Source organism: Brienomyrus brachyistius, chromosome 10, assembly GCF_023856365.1.
Source record: "Brienomyrus brachyistius isolate T26 chromosome 10, BBRACH_0.4, whole genome shotgun sequence".
Lineage (NCBI taxonomy): Eukaryota > Metazoa > Chordata > Actinopteri > Osteoglossiformes > Mormyridae > Brienomyrus > Brienomyrus brachyistius.
Window position 1 is genome coordinate 19,557,945 of NC_064542.1, and position 16,882 is coordinate 19,574,826.

Genomic DNA, 16,882 nt, shown 5'->3' on the forward strand with positions numbered 1-16,882 from the left:
ACTCTGGTCAATAATACCGTCAGAAAGAGAACAGAAGGAGAATTAACGGAAGACTAACATCTGCATACTAGCTGGTGTTGCAGAATAGAAATACACATTGCATTTACCCAGAACAACTTCTCAGTCAAACCCTTAACTAGACTGTGATTTGTGCATATGGCTAAAGGCACAGTCTCCATTTAAAGCATTCTTACTGCATATTAATAGAATTACAGAGGGCTGGTGTGCAGCTGCTGTGGTGGAATTTTTGACTTCTAAGGTTCTAAAATATATTAATTGAGATAGAAAAAAGAAATAGTACAATGTCAAGAAAATGGAGAACCATGTTCTGTTGCTGGCTCAACTCGTGATATACTGTATATCATTTCCTTACCGATGATGGTGACAATGATGATATACACACATATTACTCCCAGAATCACCTGAAAGATATAAAGGACAAAATAAACAAAGAAGATGCAGATTTATGAATATAACCTCACTAATATTCTTGTCTTGTTTCAAATTATGAATGTCAGATGATTTTTTCTGAAAGTCAGACACAACACAGGTGCCTGAAATTATGTGTATATTAGTCTAATTATGATGATCTAAGGTATATCATAATTTATTGTTTTTCACAATTATGGGGAAATTATGTCACAAGAGGTTCTGCTTGATAACAAATGTCATGTTTACATAGATGATTTGACTAATCACAGCTTTAGGCTGTTTCGATGATTGCGAAAGGTACGAATATAACTAGTCTAGAAAATCAGCAGTGTATAATACAGTTTTTAGAAGGAAACAATTTTTTCGTATCAACATTTGGTGTTGCATTGAAATATGTAATATGAAAAATGTGTAAATTGCAGGGTATGAGCCATATTAATTCTGAAAAAAAATTATCAAACACATCGCCTAAATAATTGTCAAAAAGAATTCCTTAGCGCTGATAATATTTTTATGCTTATTCATTGTGCAGAACTGTGTTGTTGCAACAATTGCACCTACATTAAGGTCATAATTAAAGTATTCCCGGTTACTTAGACACCTGTAGCTTGTGTAAAAAATTGAAGATTGCTTTTTCCCTGTATGATCTTGAGTAGGCAGTATTATACAGTTTACAGCCTTTGCAACCAGGCATTTCGATGTCAGGATTCACTACCCATCTTGCCATGTCCCATGTGCTTTTTCTTTGTTTGGATGGCGTGTCCCGCTGGCTGTCCAGTTTGGTGTGAAAAGCATCTCTGCTAACAGCATCTTTGATAAATGCATCTTTGCTAATAACTCAAGCTTTCAATGTAAACATACTTTAAAAACCGATGACTTGGTACTACATCTTTTCCAAGAGAAATTCAGGACCTAAAGAAAGGTAAATGAGCAGCATGTTCAATATTGTGTTTTTGTTCCCTTGTGGAGAATGTGCCTTTACCATATACTAAAGTCAAGTATGTGTAAACCAGCATCTGGAATGAAATATTTGCGTGTTATGCCTGCCTATGGATTTGTCATATAACAGGCACCTGTAAGTCCAAGAATCTAGAAGGCCTACACATAAGACTGTGGGGTCTTATTGGTTGTCGTGACGACCAGTCGTGACGATCATGTTCGTAGATTAGAAATTAGGACCATTTGAAAAACTCAAGATTCAAGGGTATAGATTTGGCCATGAATGATAGGGACCCTACCAGGATCGTGGGAGCACCGGGGAGCGGGGCATTCAGGGTTAATCCCACAAAATCTCCTCCACGATCGCGAAAATTTACCGAGAGGGTCTCCTCACCTCCCCGGTCAGTCACGACCCCCTTTTCGAGCATCTGACCCTAAAAATGTCTGTGCACTTCCCTGCACACAACTGTTTAATTAAATTGTGGACTGTGTTTTACTCGCCCAGCTGCAAGGGTTGTTTCCCTATTGGGAACCGGGGTTGGGGTCCCCCTCAGGAGATTTTAGTTATCGAAAAATGAGCATTTGGAACATTACATGGGGGATTTTCATTCGTTCAGGCAAAAGGGGATCAGGAGCTCAGGCACCCCCAACTCCCACCCCCAAATGTACCTGCTACGATCCGCTAATGAAATCTGCTAACCGCACCGCTCGAAAGACTGACACAGGAACCCATCGTCATTTGTCATCCGGAATTAGCCAGTTTGTTTGTTGAACATTTCCAAATAATTAAATGTAATTGGCTTGGTAATCGACTAAAAATGCACAACTTTACAAAACAGATCAAAACTGGATGTTGCCGAGGATGAGAAAATTTTATCATCCATAAAACGAACCTGCAATTTATGTGCTGGTTACAATCGGGACCTTAAGTTTCCATATATTTGTAGTGTTTGTAATGTAGGAATACGATTTTCATATATATATCAAATATTCTCATTGTTGGTTTTACATTAGTTACCTAAAAGTACTGGCAGCGGTGGGATTCGAACCCACGCCCCCGAAGAGACTGGAGCCTTAATCCAGCGCCTTAGACCGCTCGGCCACGCTACCACACCGTCAGCCAATCAACACGTATGTAAACAAAGGGCAAAGTAAAACTTTATAAACTACGACACTTATAGTTTCGGCTGCTAAATATGTTGAATCTACCTTCGATGGTACAACAGCTCTGGATGACATTTGTCGACTTTCGTAACACAAAGAATTCGAGACGGTTTCTTGACACGTGGCAGTTTATTTTAAGTATGTATAAAACGTTAAACTGACATACAACCACATTAATTGTATATTTACAAGCTTTACATACTAGACACATGAATACGTATTTATTGTGAAATATATATATGAAAAGTTATTACCGCTTACAACACAACTTCCCTAGATTGTTCCTTTGCACATTTTCTTGTTTTTCGAAGCATAGTACCCGCCGCACCACTTTGAATATTGGTTTCACTGCCAACTGAACTCCTAAATAACATATCAAACTGCTGATTTAACCACAAATACAGGGGACCGTTCCTTCTACGTAACTAAAATCAGCATGCCAAATATTCCTGCCTAATTTAAAATTAGTCAACGAACTGGTTAAATTAATCGGTTTACACTTTACCCTTTTGTACAATCATTTACCAATTAACTTAACCAACCCTTTAAATATTGACTAGCTAAAACAATTATGTAACCAATTATTGACAAAACATTTGTACAATGTGTTTAAAAGGCAAAAAAATCTCTACCCCTCCAATTCCATGCCAGTCCCTGATTAATATACAAAAAAAATATATATAAAAAAAACCCCCAGAATATTAGGGACTCGGTTGTAGTTTTGGTTTATCAATAAATTTTATGCAATGGTTTATATTCCAACAACATTGCAATAAAGGAAAATTAGGCACTGAGCTGCAATGAAAATCAGTAGGACACCAGACTGAAGTTTGAGATTAAACAGCTAAACAGCATTGCTTCCAGCAGAGTACAGGGCATAGGGCCTACACCATATACAGCCTAGGCCTTTTTGGGTGTGTAAACAGGGGGGAGGACTCTGCGGGAGTTGGCCCGGACCCAGGGGTGGTTCATGACGCCTTGCAATGAGAGTCGTGCAGAGGGGCTGTGGCGCAGCAGCTTGGAGATCAGGTCCCGGGCTCCGTCTGAAATCACCTTGGGGAACTTCAGGTCCACCTGTCCCGCGGAGCACAGATGTAAACTTAACTGCAGTTTTGGATTTGCTAATTTCATTTAATAAGACAGGAGGCTATGCGCATGGAAAGTTTCAAATGAATAAACACACAAAGCCTCTTCCTCATACCACACACTCTGCTCACAGAATTAGGCTTTCTGTAGCACTCCCTGAAAACTCCAGCACTCCAGTTGAATCAATGGATGTCTGACCAGACATCAGATTTGCAATACATGCAACTGAGTTACATTGGAGCATGTTAATGTACTTTAAATTTCTGATCATCAATCAGCATCACTAAAGGTCTGTTAATACTTGTTGACATGCGGTTCTCTGCAGCTGAACGACTGCAGCAGCAAGATTTTGTCCCGGCGCAGCCACTGACTGCACTGGTCCTCACCCATTTGGCCATGTCTATTTTAGAGTAAATTAAGGACAAAATCGTTACCCAATTAAAAAACAAAAAACAAAAAAAACCTACTACTTCATGCAGAGGACTTGTGCGATTCTGCAGAAAATATGAATCAATTTTTTTCACTCAAAAATAAGACTGCTGTGACCCATTTGCATGGAAATGTTGTGAAAGTGTATAATTGTTTATATAGCTTTCTACTGGGCTGTCCGGGGGCTTGAACTTCCAGTCAGAATTTCAGTTCCACTCTGGCCCGGACTACTTCGCTTTGTTTACTTAACTTGCTCCAAGCCAGACATACAATTCAGCATCAAACAAAACAATGAACTTCTTCGTTGAAATTCACATATTTTGAGCTTCATTGGTTATGATTAAAAGCTGAAATATCATCTTATGGCAACAAGACAATGCATTACAGACTGAACCCTTTGCCCTCGAACAGAATATTAGCCTCAGTACATCTTAGCACCTTTAACACACACACACACACACACACACACACACAGGTAGAAGATAAATTTCTTAACGTTTAATACCCTTTATGGCATTATGTAAAAATAAAAGGACATTAATGAAATATTTATTCATTATTCATTTATAGATATATTTATTCAATTTAAAGCAGTTTAGTTATCCTGGAATGCGCCAATAACTTTATTTCTCCTCCTACTGTTAATGTTTGGCAGATTTGGCATATGAAAGTGATTCAAGTGCTTATTGCTGCAAGTTGCAGGAAAGTGAGATATGATTACAAACAGTTGGTCTAGAGCAGGGCTCATCAACCTTTTTGAAACTGAGACCTACTTCACGGGTATTGAGCCATACAAAAGGGCTACCAGTTTCAAACGCCCTCCTAAACTGATCTAAACTTCATGTACAATATGTGTTAAATGCTTTTTTTAATATTGTCATTTCCAAATCTATATAAATGTGGTTAAAAAATAGCAACAGGATAAAATTAATTTTAGACGCTGCTCACTGGTGAGTTGTGCTATTTTTAGAACAGGTCCGCGGGCAACTCATGTGGTCCTTGGGGGCATCCTGGTGCCCGCAGGCACCATGCCGGTGACCCCGGTCTAGACTCATGTGGAGACGCATGTTAATACCAGATGTAAACAGACCGTCAGTTTTCCTTACTGTGATGCACTGTAACTCATGATGCTATATATAAACCTGTCTTGAGGGAATTTAAAGGATAGGTTACTACTGTAGGATCAAAAAATTGAATGTACAATACTTTTTACTTAAGTATTTTTTTCCCCCACTTTTACTTGAGTACTGTTTTACCGGATGACATTTACTTCTACATGAGTAACATTACTATGACCTCAAATTCAAAATAGAACTCAAAGGATCTACTTTGCCTAAAGTTCGCTGTGATTTTAGCCTCTCCCCGGTATCGTGCTAACCTTGGTGATGCGTCTGTAGGTGTCCGTGTGGCTGGAGGTCTCAAAGGGGGGATTGCCCACCAAGCACTCGTAACAGAGCACGCCGATGCACCACAGGTCCACCTTCTCATTATGGGTGTGCCCCTCAATCATCTCTGGCGGAAGGTAGTCCAGCGTTCCACACATTGTTCGCCGCCTGGTTGGGGAAAGAAAGGACTCGCACCTATTTTCTATAGCATGTTCCCAGAAAACAGGGCTAGTTTAAAAAAAAGAAAACGGAGATGGAAAAGCGTGGGACTGACATCTCCTTCTGACGTCTTGTTACAAACCCCAACTAACCTAACATCACTAATGACAGAGGTACGGGCACTCACCGCAGGGATGGTGCGTGGACCGACCAACCGAAATCGGCAATCTTTAGCTCCCCACGAAAACCGAGCAGGAGATTTTCAGGCTTGATGTCCCGATGAATGACCTTCCGCTCATGGCAATATTGTAGTGCATCGGACAACTCCTCCATGTACTGATGAGCATTAACATCACATAAGACCACCGTCAATCTGCTTCCTAAATTCCATATGCTCATTTCTTTCTCCCTCTCATTAAATGAGGTGCCTGAAGAACTGAATGCCCAGGATGGACCAAAAATCTGCATCTCCATACAGATGCACGTACAGAGGCGGTATTGCAATCCCACCTTCCCCTCACTCACCGTAGCAGTGCGCTGGTCGTCGAAGCGACCGCACCGCTGCAGCTCCTTGTACATCTCGCCCCTTGGGGCATACTCCAGAATCAAGAACACCCGTGTTCGGTCATGGAAGTAGTTATAGAAGCGTAGGATGTTGGGGTGTCTGCGGAGGATTGGGAGAGAAGAGAATTAAAACTACATGTACTTACACAAGTGGGAACATGGATGGACATGGACACAGACTGAGAGAGACACACATACAAGCGAGTCATGTGTTACCTAACAAACTAATCTCTCAAGTCACAAAGCAAGCATGTGGCAAAAATGTTTAATGGGCCAACCTGAGGTGGGACTGGATCTCAATCTCCCGCCGGAGCTGATGCTCCACCCCCTCCTTCTCAATCTGGGACTTGAACAGAACCTTCAGCGCCACAATGAAGTTCAGCTTGCGCTCGCGAGCCAAATAAACATTCCCAAACTTTCCCTTACCCAGTGGCCGGCCAATGTCAAAGTTCTTAATAGAAAACTTTCTGAAATAAGAAAATTAACAGCCATTGTAAACTTATGTTCTAGTTGGCCTAAATGATCCAAGCATGATAAGCACATTGTTACTTTTAACAGTTCAACATATTTAGCATTGTTATTTTGTCAGTGAAACTGCACAGACGCCCCCTTTCCCACTGAAACTCACATGTTTTGGTTTGTACCAGTAGCAGAGGTCGATACCACAACGCCAGGATCTTTGAAAAGACGAAAAGAGTGACTTGCCACGATGAGCAATTGATTATGTGAAGGAAAAAAATACGTCTTAGTTATACATAAGCATTTTAAACCTAAATTTTACCCTTTTCACCGGCTGCCATGGCCGGGTACCGCAACACTCGCTGGGGACCCATCATTCCCGTCGGCTTCTTGAACTGGGAGGAAAAGAAATGAAGCCGTCAGCATGCAAGATAAACGCAACTTTGCTACTGTTGTACAAACCAGCGAAATTCCTGTCCCTGGTGAGCCAAACCAAAGTAGTTAACAATTCAAGCAATGTTGTTATTAATACACAAGCAATATATCTGAAAAGACTACATGATACCGGCGCGCGTATCGCTGGCCTACCTCGCCTGGGTTCCCTCTAGGTTCCTGATTCTCTTTATTCTGTTTGGATACATCAGTGTTCAGTATTATGTTACTCGGACGACAAGAATGTTGTCACTCTAACAATTAAGAAAGCAAGTAACAATTAAAAGTAAAGTACTCATCTCATCTGAATCAAAAAAGGATAATACGCAAGTCATTTCAAGTATACAAAAACTACACAGAGTGTATCCGTTTAGTTTCGTGCTCTTTTAGCTTTAACTTTTCCCAACTCGGAGTTTAACGATCAAACGCCAATAAAACTAAACGTGCATTACTAATTACCTGCATGATGGAGTTACTTGCTAGCTATTCAGATATTGAAGAAAGTAATAATAACAATAAAAAAAAAACCCCAGAACGTTACAAACCAAACTTCTCACTGACAATGAACCGCTAACGTTTTCAAACGCAGTACTTCTCAATGATTGGCTACAGCAAAGAAGAACCTATGCGTTCATTGGCTGAAACGTCACCACATGAAACCCTGCTGGTGACTGCTAATCATTTTGAAAAAGTCCCTTTAAAGGTTTAAATAAAATATTCACTCATATATCCAGTTTTCAAATGTAGTCAATGTATATTGCAATTTAAATAAATAGACAAATGGTTTAATTGTTAAATTCCTTAAATACCAAAACTTAATTTGTGGAGAAGTGACTGATGGAAGGAAATCCACTGGCCAGTTGCACGACCTAGCCGCAGAGATAAATGAAAGCTTAATTTATATAAAATAAGTGTATGTGTCGTTTTATATTTCATTTTAAACCATTGAGAATATTATACATACAACAACGAAGAAATAACAGAGAAACTGTCACTCACCACACGAGGGAGCCAATAACCTGCAGGTTGTGCGTATTCCGTTTCAAACATTTACAGCCTCAGATAATTCTCAAATGACCGTTAATACAATCACACCAGTGTGTGCAACTACTATTTTTATCTTGGTTCATGACTGCATAATTATTTTAGCCGACATTTGTTCAAGCTGTTTCTGATAACCTTATCTGTTACGAATGAAATGGCATAATAAAACACCCATCCATCCATTTTTTGTAACCACACGGGGTCCGGAGCTTATCCGGAGGCTACGGAGGCAAGGGAGGGAGCAACCCAGGATGGGCCGCCAAATCATCACAGGCCACTCACACACCATTTGTTCACACATGCCCACCTACAGGCAATTTGGCAACTCCAATTAAGCTCAGCATGTTTTTGGACAGTGGGAGGAAACTGATGTACTTGGGGGGTAAACCCCACAATGCAATTAGTTTTATGTTAATAGCATTAAAAAACTTAGTATACATACATACAAACCATATAGTTTATTTTATTAAGTGATAACTATACCAATTACCTTTCAATAGTTTAATGTGTTTATGTCCTACACACATTTGCAGTGGCATTTAAGTGATTCAGTATGATTCAGCTTGACAGACGTGGCTTTAGAGCTGTTTCATTTGAATGACTGTAGACTTTGTTTAATAAGCCATTATTGGTGATCAGCAGCAATTTCACTGGTCCCTCTTACTGTGAAATACACTTCTTTGCACAGGAAGGGCAAGCGATCCAGTCCCATGCCTGCTTTGCATGGTTGACCAAAATATATTCATCTGTTAACCCATCTAATTACTAATAATTAATTATCCAGCACAGGTTCTTGATGATCCTGGGGCTTCTCCCAGGAAGCCTGGGGAACAAGACAAAAGGCACCACAAATGGGATGCCAATCAATTGCACCACACACAGGAACACAATTACAACAATTATTAAACATCACTTTCCCTAAAAAATTGTTTTTGGATTACAGGTGGAAACCTGAATACTCAAAGGAAACTTACACAAATCAAAAAGTTGAAAATATTAACAATTACAACATATGCAGGTTAACTCTTCATTCAAAATACTAACTCAGTCAATAATCAATCACCCACTTTACTAATGTACTGTTAGATAAAACTTTGGAAATATTACTCCTTTTAAATATTACACTGGAAACCAAGCTTTTTATCTGATATGATATCTACATTCTGGTATCTTTCACAGATTTCAAAATCAGTTCTTGCTGAATGCTGAACCGAGTGAGCTATTCGTGTATGGGGTGAGAGAATAATAATATTGTATTAGAACATTACAGCGATGATGCTGATGGATTTTATTTCTTATTCACAGAGGGCTGCTGTTTGAAAAAAGGTATTTATTTGTATAAATCATTTTTACATATTTTACCCTGAAATTTCATGAACAACAAAATATACATTATTATAAACATACAAACAGAAATAAACACCTATAGTAAGCAAAAACTCTCAGTATACCTCTCACTTACTAAAGAGATCTCTCATACACCATGCTTATGAAAATGTTTTAATTATGTGACGATGTTTCTATTAAATAACACATTTAAAGCACAGTATTCCCTGAGGTATAAGTGTACTGTCACGCCCAGCTCGTCCGATCCTCGTGTGTGCCACGCCCCCTGATTATCCACGTGTGCTTTCCCGATCGTGCCCAGCTTTGTCTGATTATTTTCAACCAGTCCTGTCTTTTTAAGTCCACGTCTTGCCTGATGCCTTTGTCTGTCATTGATGTTAGTCGTCGTGAGATGTTCCCTGCACCCTGTTTGTCCAATAAATCCCCGTTCACCCTGCTCTTGCCCGCTCGCCTGTTACCTGCCCGCTCGCCTGTTACCTGCCCGCTCGCCTGTTACCTGCCCGCTCGCCTGTTACCTGCCCGCTCGCCTGTTACCTGCCCGCTCGCCTGTTACCTGCCCGCTCGCCTGTTACCTGCCCGCTCGCCTGTTACCTGCCCGCTCGCCTGCCAGCGCGATCACCCGCTTCTCGAGCGAACGTGACATGTACGACTATAAAATCAATTATTACCATATTTCTCTTTTGCCAACATAGATATTATAGTTACTCAATCAATACCACTTTGTTTTGGACTGAAATGTTGAAGATATCACTTAATAAAATATACTCCGCTCCTGGTAAACTGATACTCTGTAGGAATTTTAAAATGTTACAGAATATTGTCAATGCTAACATAAAGTAATAAGACAGTCAGATAACAGTAATTTGAGTCACTGCAATCGGTGAAAATGACAAAAGCACAGAATATTGAAAAACAGAAAAAACAAATTATCCAAAAATGAGTTAAAAAGTGGGTACAGCTCGAATGGCACACACAGCCATGAAAGAACCTATGCTTGAAATTCTAATACATAACTGTGTCAAGCTTGGTAGCAGACACCAAGTTTTTGTGTATTGAAAAGTCTGGCCAGTATTTAACTTTTATCCTGGATCCCATGGTTAATGACCGAGCTGACTCTTGCGGCCCCTTGTGAGCCCATGTTTCTCGATGAGACCGTAAAGCTAACGAGGTCAAAGAAAGGATGACCAGGGCTCAGTCCAGGCTTCTTACAGCGGCTTCTTTTTCAGGGCAAAGACAGAAACGAAGAGGAGGATTTCCATCAATGCAGGGAGAGCACTGTGAGCAAGGAACACAGAATAATGTCAGTGTTCTCACACGTCTTAAATAAAGTGGAAAATTAAAAATGTCTTGAAATTGACATTACATTTCAATATCTTTGCACTATAGATATCTTCATAATGCATTATAATGGTCGATACAAGAATTGAGGATGCTTTGTACTGCATTATGAAGGTATTTATAGTGCATTATAGCAGCTTCATAGAGCATTCATAATGCATAATAAACATGGATATAATGCGTTATACCTTTTTATAAATAGTTATAGCCATGTTATAGCCTTGATTTATTAATGCATTATAATGAATTATGAAGGCATCTATAATGCATTCTACATGACTGCCTTAAGTAAAGCGAAACCAAACACACTAACCTAAAATGTAATGTCTTAATTCAAGGGACCTTGCTTATATCTCAAGCTGGATTTATGAGACTTGGGGGATTTTTCTACCTGCAGAAGGTGAACACAAACCAGTATGTCCAGCACTCCCATTGCTGAAAGACGAAGAAAGACAGGCACACGGAGGCGCTGCAGTGGGCAGCCAGTGCTGACAGGAAAGGCGAGTCAGGGATGGAAAACCATGGTGCATTGCAGGAGGGCCAAACGTATACATAAAAGGTGAGTGACACTAACCTGCAGAAGCCAAAGATCCACCAGTAGATGGCACAACTCCACTGCTCAAAGAGAAAGAAGAGTAGCGCAACGGATGCACTGGCGTGGGCTGCGATGGCTAAAGTGTGACAGGTGTGGTGTGTTTGGTGGGAGAAAAGGCAGTCAGGGAACGGTAACATAAAAACTAATTATAAACACGGCTCTGGTTTGCCCCACCCTTTAAACATTATATGTGCCGGTATGAATTTTAGTCGCGAATCCTTTCTCATAGTCACTCACCAGATCATGCTATTGCTGGTTTATCCTTTCACTTATTCTGTCCATCTTCCTCTCACTTATACATTTAGCATAAAGCACAAGCCAAGCCTACACTCTGGACAGGATGCCAGGGCAAATACTATATAGTCAATTCACAGCCACCAGTCTATATCTGGGCGACATGGTAGCTCAGTATGTATCACTGTTGTCTCACACACCTGGACTTCAGGGTCAAAATTCCACCTTGGGCATGTGCGTGTGAAGTCTGCATGTTTCATCCGTGTCATGAGGGTTTCTTCTGGGTATCCCACTTTCCTCCAGCCATCAAAAGACACGATTAGTCTAACTCTAAATTCCTCATAGTGTGTCTATATGGGCCCTGTGATGGACTGGAATCACATCCTAGGCATACCCATGTTCTGTGCCCAATGTTATCCCCTAATCACAGAAATATGAGGTAACATATACTGAACAAAAATATAAACGCAACACTCTTGTTTCTGCTCCCATTTTTCATGAGATGGACTTAAAGATCTACAATTCATTCCAGATACACAATATTACCATTTCTCTCAAACATTTCTCACAAATCAGTCTAAATGTGTGATAGTGAGCACTTCTGCTTTGCTGAGATAATCCATCCCACCTCACAGGTGTGCCACATCAAGATGCTGATCTGACATCATGGGTAGTGCACAGGTGTACCTTATACTGCCCACAATAAAAGGCCACCCTGGAATGTGCAGTTTTTTGCTTTATTGGGGGTCTGGGGACTCAGAACCGGTCAGTATCTGGTGTGACCACCATTTGCCTCATGCAATGCAACACATCTTCTTCGCATAGAGTTTATCAGATTGTCAATTGTGGCCTGTGGAATGTTGGTCCACTCCTCTTCAATGGCTGTGCGAAGTTGTTGGATATTAGTGGGAACTGGTACACGCTGTCGTATACGCCGGTCAAGCACATCCCAAACATGCTCAACGGGTGACATGTCCGGTGATTATGCTGGCCATGCAAGAACTGGGACATTTTCAGCTTCCAAGAACTGTGTACAGATCCTTGCAACATGGGGCCGTGCATTATCTGTCTGAGTGGCTGGTCTCAGACGATCTTGGAGGTGAACCTGCTGGATGTGGAGGTCCTGGGCTGGTGTGGTTACACGTGGTCTGCGGTTGTGAGGCCGGTTGGATGTACTGCCATATTCTCTGAAACGCCTTTGGAGACGGCTTATGGTTGAGAAATGAACATTCAATGCACGAGCAACAGATCTGGTTGACATTCCTGCTGTCCGCATGCCAATTGCACGCTCCCTCAATGCTTGTGGCATCTGTGGCATTTTGCTGTGAGACAAAACTGCACATTCCAGGGTGGCCTTTTATTGTGGGCAGTATAAGGTACACCTGTGCACTACCCATGATGTCAGATCAGCATCTTGATGTGGCACACCTGTGAGGTGGGATGGATTATCTCAGCAAAGCAGAAGTGCTCACTATCACACATTTAGACTGATTTGTGAGAAATGTTTGAGAGAAATGGTAATATTGTGTATCTGGAATGAATTGTAGATCTTTAAGTCCATCTCATGAAAAATGGGAGCAAAAACAAAAGTGTTGCGTTTATATTTTTGTTCAGTGTAGTTTCCCACCATGTTGCCTTTCACGTAGCGATTTGAAATATCTTAGCACAAAATGCAAGCTTGATTAATGGAGATCTAATGGAAGACTTAGACTTAATGGAAGATTAAGGTGATTTTAGTGTTTGGTGCCTTATTCACAGTTTCCTCAGAGGGACTGTGTGAGGCAACAGTGTTAACCACTGCACCACCAAGCCGCCCCAGATTTCCTCCCATAATGCAAAATATTGGGGCTGAGTAAAACGGCGTATGTAAATGAGCTGTAGTGTATGACTGTGTGCATGAGACCTGAGGTGGACTGGAATGTTATGCTGCCTGGGACAGGCTCCAAGACAAATGGTTGGAAGACAGGTGGATGGTTAATACTAAGAATCTGCCTGGGAGTCTCAGCGTGCTTCCGAAAGTATTGGCAGTCAGCTCTGGTGAATTGCACAAAGGTTGAACCGACTGAAGTGGAGTAGAAAGTGCATGGTAAAAGTCTGCACTCACTAGTGTATGGAAAAGGATACAGAGAAGGCTCTGGGTGCTGTTGAACATAGACGCTCCAGAGAAGAATCCTGCCAACTCAATGGCAAATAGGCCAAGGGTCACAGACAATGCAACCACCAATCTGAGGGAAGAGAGAGAGATGGAGTAGCTGAATGTCACAATGGTACCATCTGCTCATACCAGTACATACAAAAAAAATACCTTAAAGAAAATGGTGGGAAATATATACTTTTATCTTTCTCATAACTTGCAAAACCTCATAGCTCTGTGTCAGATGTTGAATGTTAAATCTGTAGTAAGGCTGCATGATACTGGAAAAAAAAATCGAATTTGAAAATTTTGCGAGAAGAATTTGTAAAACAACAGTTTGTCAAATAAGTCGGTGACGCTGCCACAAGTTATTATGGAATCCATAATATTTCCACACAACAGCAAGAGAATGTCTTTTACTGATCAGTTCTCGTGCACTTTTCTCCCTCATTTCATCCCTCATTTTGTAAAATTTCTCGCAAACACCCCACACTGTCCATGAGTGAGAGCAAGGATGAGAAATATTATGACTGGCTTAGAGATTGCATGCAGAGCTCAGGCAAAACAGCAGCAGTAAACTTTAAACTCATTGTGTAATACGACGTAATTACTAATTAATCTTGAAAAAGAACAAATATTAAAATTACAATGATTGCCAAGTATTTTCTGATGGAGTAAAATGATTTAACATAACTTATTTTTGGTCTCCACCAAGCTATCATGGTTCTTGTGATGTGACACCTGTGCATGCATAACATGCGGTCTTAACTTGGTATTAACTTGGTCTGCTCTGTAGATATCTGAGGGGACTGAAGAATTTACAGTAATCTTAATTGCCATTTTTGCTACCATATATTCCTCAGGGTAATAGTGTTGTTCCAGGGTGCCACAGCAGCTCAGTGGATAGTGGATTTCCTCTGGTGCTCCAAAGACATGCAATTAGTTAAAATGCGATTTCTAAAATTGCCTATAGTATATGATTATGGGTGTGTGACCTCGCATCCTGCCTTGTGATGTCTGGGAAAGGCCCTGACCTCATGTGACCCTTGCTGGATAAGCAGTGGAAAGATGGATAATTGTTTTCTGGAGTGTGTGCCTCCTTGGGTCGAGCCGTAACAATGTTAATGCTGTATAGTACACGCTTCTCCTCAGGTGTTCCAGGCAACCTAGTAATGCTATCACTTTTAGAGAGTTGCAAAAGGACACTCATGCCCATCCATCACATTTCAGGGTAAGGGTTTTGTCTCACTGTGTGTCCTGGCTCCTGTATTCATCCTGGCTGTAGTCCAGAGGCAGGCAGGCCCGGACATTGTTGTCCTGATAGGAAAAGATCTTTCAATGTCTTTCAACAAACCATTTGCACAAATGAATAAATTAAAATATGACTGTGGCAATCATACCTTAAAATGAATGCAAAGATGTGCCATTAGAACACTTTTTAAGTGACAAAAGTAATAAGAAAGAAAGAAAGAAAGAAAGAGAGAGAGAGATGGATGGATGGATGGACAAAGATAATTCATAATTGGGCCTTGTTTCACAGTGTTGAGAGGGTGTGGAAGGTTCACTCCTGTCCATAAATACTCAAGGCAAATGTGCTTTCTTTCAGAACAGAAAACCAGGTCGATACTTCGCTAGGTATTTCAATTAAAGAAAACTCCTACCCGGGACCAGAAGATAGTGATTACGATGACCAGATGGGCTGTGAGTGTGAGGAAGCGTGCTGGGACCAGGCTGTGGATTGCTGACATGGTGATAAATCCCGGGACTACGCAACTGCTACACGCAAATACAGAGACAAACAGAAAGATCATACTCATCCCTCTACATTACCAATTACATTTGATAGCGTATAAAAACCAAATACCGAAATATTCACTAGTGTTTTAACCTAAACCAAAATATATTTAAGAAACCATGAACAGGGCACTTAGACTGAAATGCATTTTGTAATTCAAATATTTATACGGTTTGCTGTGTGGACTGAATGGAAATGCTATTTGTATGAAAACGTTCATTTGATAAGTTCTGCCTTTAAAGACTCAAAAATTCAAAAGTTAGCTTCTAATAGTTAGATTACACACTAAATATATGAATAATTAAACTATATCGACTATAATACTGGAAAAACTAAACAGTTAGTAAACCGCACAGTCGTCGGCTTGGTGACCACTTTATATAATTATCTGAACTGTAGATTTCCATACAATATTGAAAAAGTATGGCAAATATCACTGTTTTTAATGGCCCGATACGACATTCGTACATTTTAAACCAGGTGTTACCTTCATTAAGTTAATACAACTTACGTTAAAAATTTAAGAAAAACTGTAATTTATGACCAAAATTGAAAGATTCGAGGACAGTTTGAACACAGAAACACTCAGAAAATGTGCTTAATGTTTAGCTATGGCTGGCTAACTGGTCGACTTTGCAGAAAACAACGCAACTAAACAAAATCAACAGATATTTATTCACATTCACTGTATGTCATCTACACAGCATGACATTTTAAACGCTGTAATTAGTTACATAAGCAGTCAAAAATAATTACCTAGCTACTTACGGTAATACTGTAACAAGCACGCAGCATAACGTTTCCAAGAGGATGACGCCGACACGTTGCTATAACAATGAATTTGATCTCGCGAGATTTTGTTTAGTAAACATCCGCTGCTTCTGAAGATTTGTAAGTTCACACTCATGGACTCGCGAATTTCGAGGTGCTTTCCCGCTAAGCCCCCGCCCTCGAGAGATCAGGGCTGTGCCACTGTCAACGGGTCACTTGCATGAGGGCTGTCTCGCAGTCATTTTGAGTATTTTAAGCACACTTCACGTAAGACCATATTTCTGTAAGTTTTGCCTAAGGGAATTACCCACAGTTCATAGCGTCGTGACATGAAACACGGTGGAAACCCGGAAGTATAAACAAACCGTGGCTGTTCTCGAAACAGTTGTGTTTGTGGCATGACCTACTCGCGAGCCCTATAAATCTGTAATGACCATCCTTTAAAGGTATCCTTTAAAACTGTTTTCAACCGGTGTGCGGCAATAACTCGTCAGGTTGGCAAGCATTGTAATTTTAATGATTGTTCCTTTTTAAGATTATCTAGTACATATTACAAAAATGATAGAATTCTACAA

The 16,882-nt window shown here is 40.5% G+C and overlaps 2 protein-coding genes and 1 non-coding gene across 18 annotated transcripts; all 3 read right to left on the minus strand.

The window, feature by feature from the left end:
* Positions 1-2,399: 2,399 nt before the first annotated feature.
* trnal-aag (transfer RNA leucine (anticodon AAG)) lies at positions 2,400-2,481 on the minus strand. Its single transcript has one exon. It is a non-coding gene; the product is annotated as a tRNA-Leu (tRNA).
* A 164-nt stretch (positions 2,482-2,645) lies between these two features.
* Positions 2,646-8,339, minus strand: aurkb (aurora kinase B). Of its 4 annotated transcripts, none has more exons than XM_049029656.1 (9): positions 8,049-8,339; positions 7,206-7,244; positions 6,940-7,012; positions 6,787-6,835; positions 6,437-6,625; positions 6,120-6,258; positions 5,782-5,930; positions 5,429-5,603; positions 2,646-3,609 (listed from the first exon to the last, which is right to left on the minus strand). In XM_049029656.1, exons 1-9 carry the CDS (start codon positions 8,097-8,099, stop codon positions 3,436-3,438), a joined length of 1,038 nt encoding a protein of 345 aa, XP_048885613.1. In that variant the 5' UTR covers positions 8,100-8,339; the 3' UTR covers positions 2,646-3,435. The 4 variants fall into 4 exon arrangements, with proteins under 4 accessions (XP_048885613.1, XP_048885614.1, XP_048885615.1 ...); XM_049029657.1 differs by lacking the exon at positions 8,049-8,339 and adding an exon at positions 7,509-7,657; XM_049029658.1 differs by lacking the exon at positions 8,049-8,339 and adding an exon at positions 7,509-7,654 and having other exon boundaries at positions 7,206-7,303.
* Positions 8,340-9,408: 1,069 nt separating this feature from the next.
* On the minus strand, positions 9,409-16,561 carry tmem107 (transmembrane protein 107). 13 transcript variants are annotated; one of them, XR_007400512.1, is made up of 7 exons: positions 16,305-16,557; positions 15,403-15,517; positions 14,991-15,058; positions 13,732-13,832; positions 11,170-11,449; positions 10,032-10,715; positions 9,409-9,898 (listed from the first exon to the last, which is right to left on the minus strand). XR_007400512.1 is itself a non-coding variant. In XM_049029562.1 (6 exons), the coding sequence occupies exons 2-6, from the start codon at positions 15,487-15,489 to the stop codon at positions 10,646-10,648; spliced, it is 606 nt and encodes a 201-aa protein (XP_048885519.1). In that variant the 5' UTR covers positions 15,490-15,514; positions 16,293-16,561; the 3' UTR covers positions 9,409-10,645. The 13 variants fall into 13 exon arrangements, 9 of the variants coding, with proteins under 9 accessions (XP_048885519.1, XP_048885518.1, XP_048885517.1 ...); XR_007400510.1 differs by having other exon boundaries at positions 10,013-10,715; XR_007400509.1 differs by having other exon boundaries at positions 9,994-10,715.
* Positions 16,562-16,882: the final 321 nt, after the last annotated feature.

What these genes read in the sequence shown, in the direction of transcription:
- aurkb (XM_049029656.1), bottom strand. Translation starts at nt 8,099, where the DNA reads ATGTTTGAAACGGAATACGCACAACCTGCAGGTTATTGGCTCCCTCGT. An exon ending in ACGACCAGCGCACTGCTACG is followed by an intron (nt 5,931 to 6,119) that starts GTGAGTGAGGGG and finishes AATGCTCATCAG; the next exon opens with TACATGGAGGAGTTGTCCGA. An exon ending in GTCCACGCACCATCCCTGCG is followed by an intron (nt 5,604 to 5,781) that starts GTGAGTGCCCGT and finishes TTCCCCAACCAG; the next exon opens with GCGGCGAACAATGTGTGGAA.
- tmem107 (XM_049029562.1), bottom strand. Translation starts at nt 15,489, where the DNA reads ATGTCAGCAATCCACAGCCTGGTCCCAGCACGCTTCCTCACACTCACA. An exon ending in TACAGGAGCCAGGACACACA is followed by an intron (nt 13,833 to 14,990) that starts GTGAGACAAAAC and finishes CTCTTCCCTCAG; the next exon opens with ATTGGTGGTTGCATTGTCTG. An exon ending in TTTGTGTTCACCTTCTGCAG is followed by an intron (nt 10,716 to 11,169) that starts GTAGAAAAATCC and finishes CCTTGCTCACAG; the next exon opens with TGCTCTCCCTGCATTGATGG.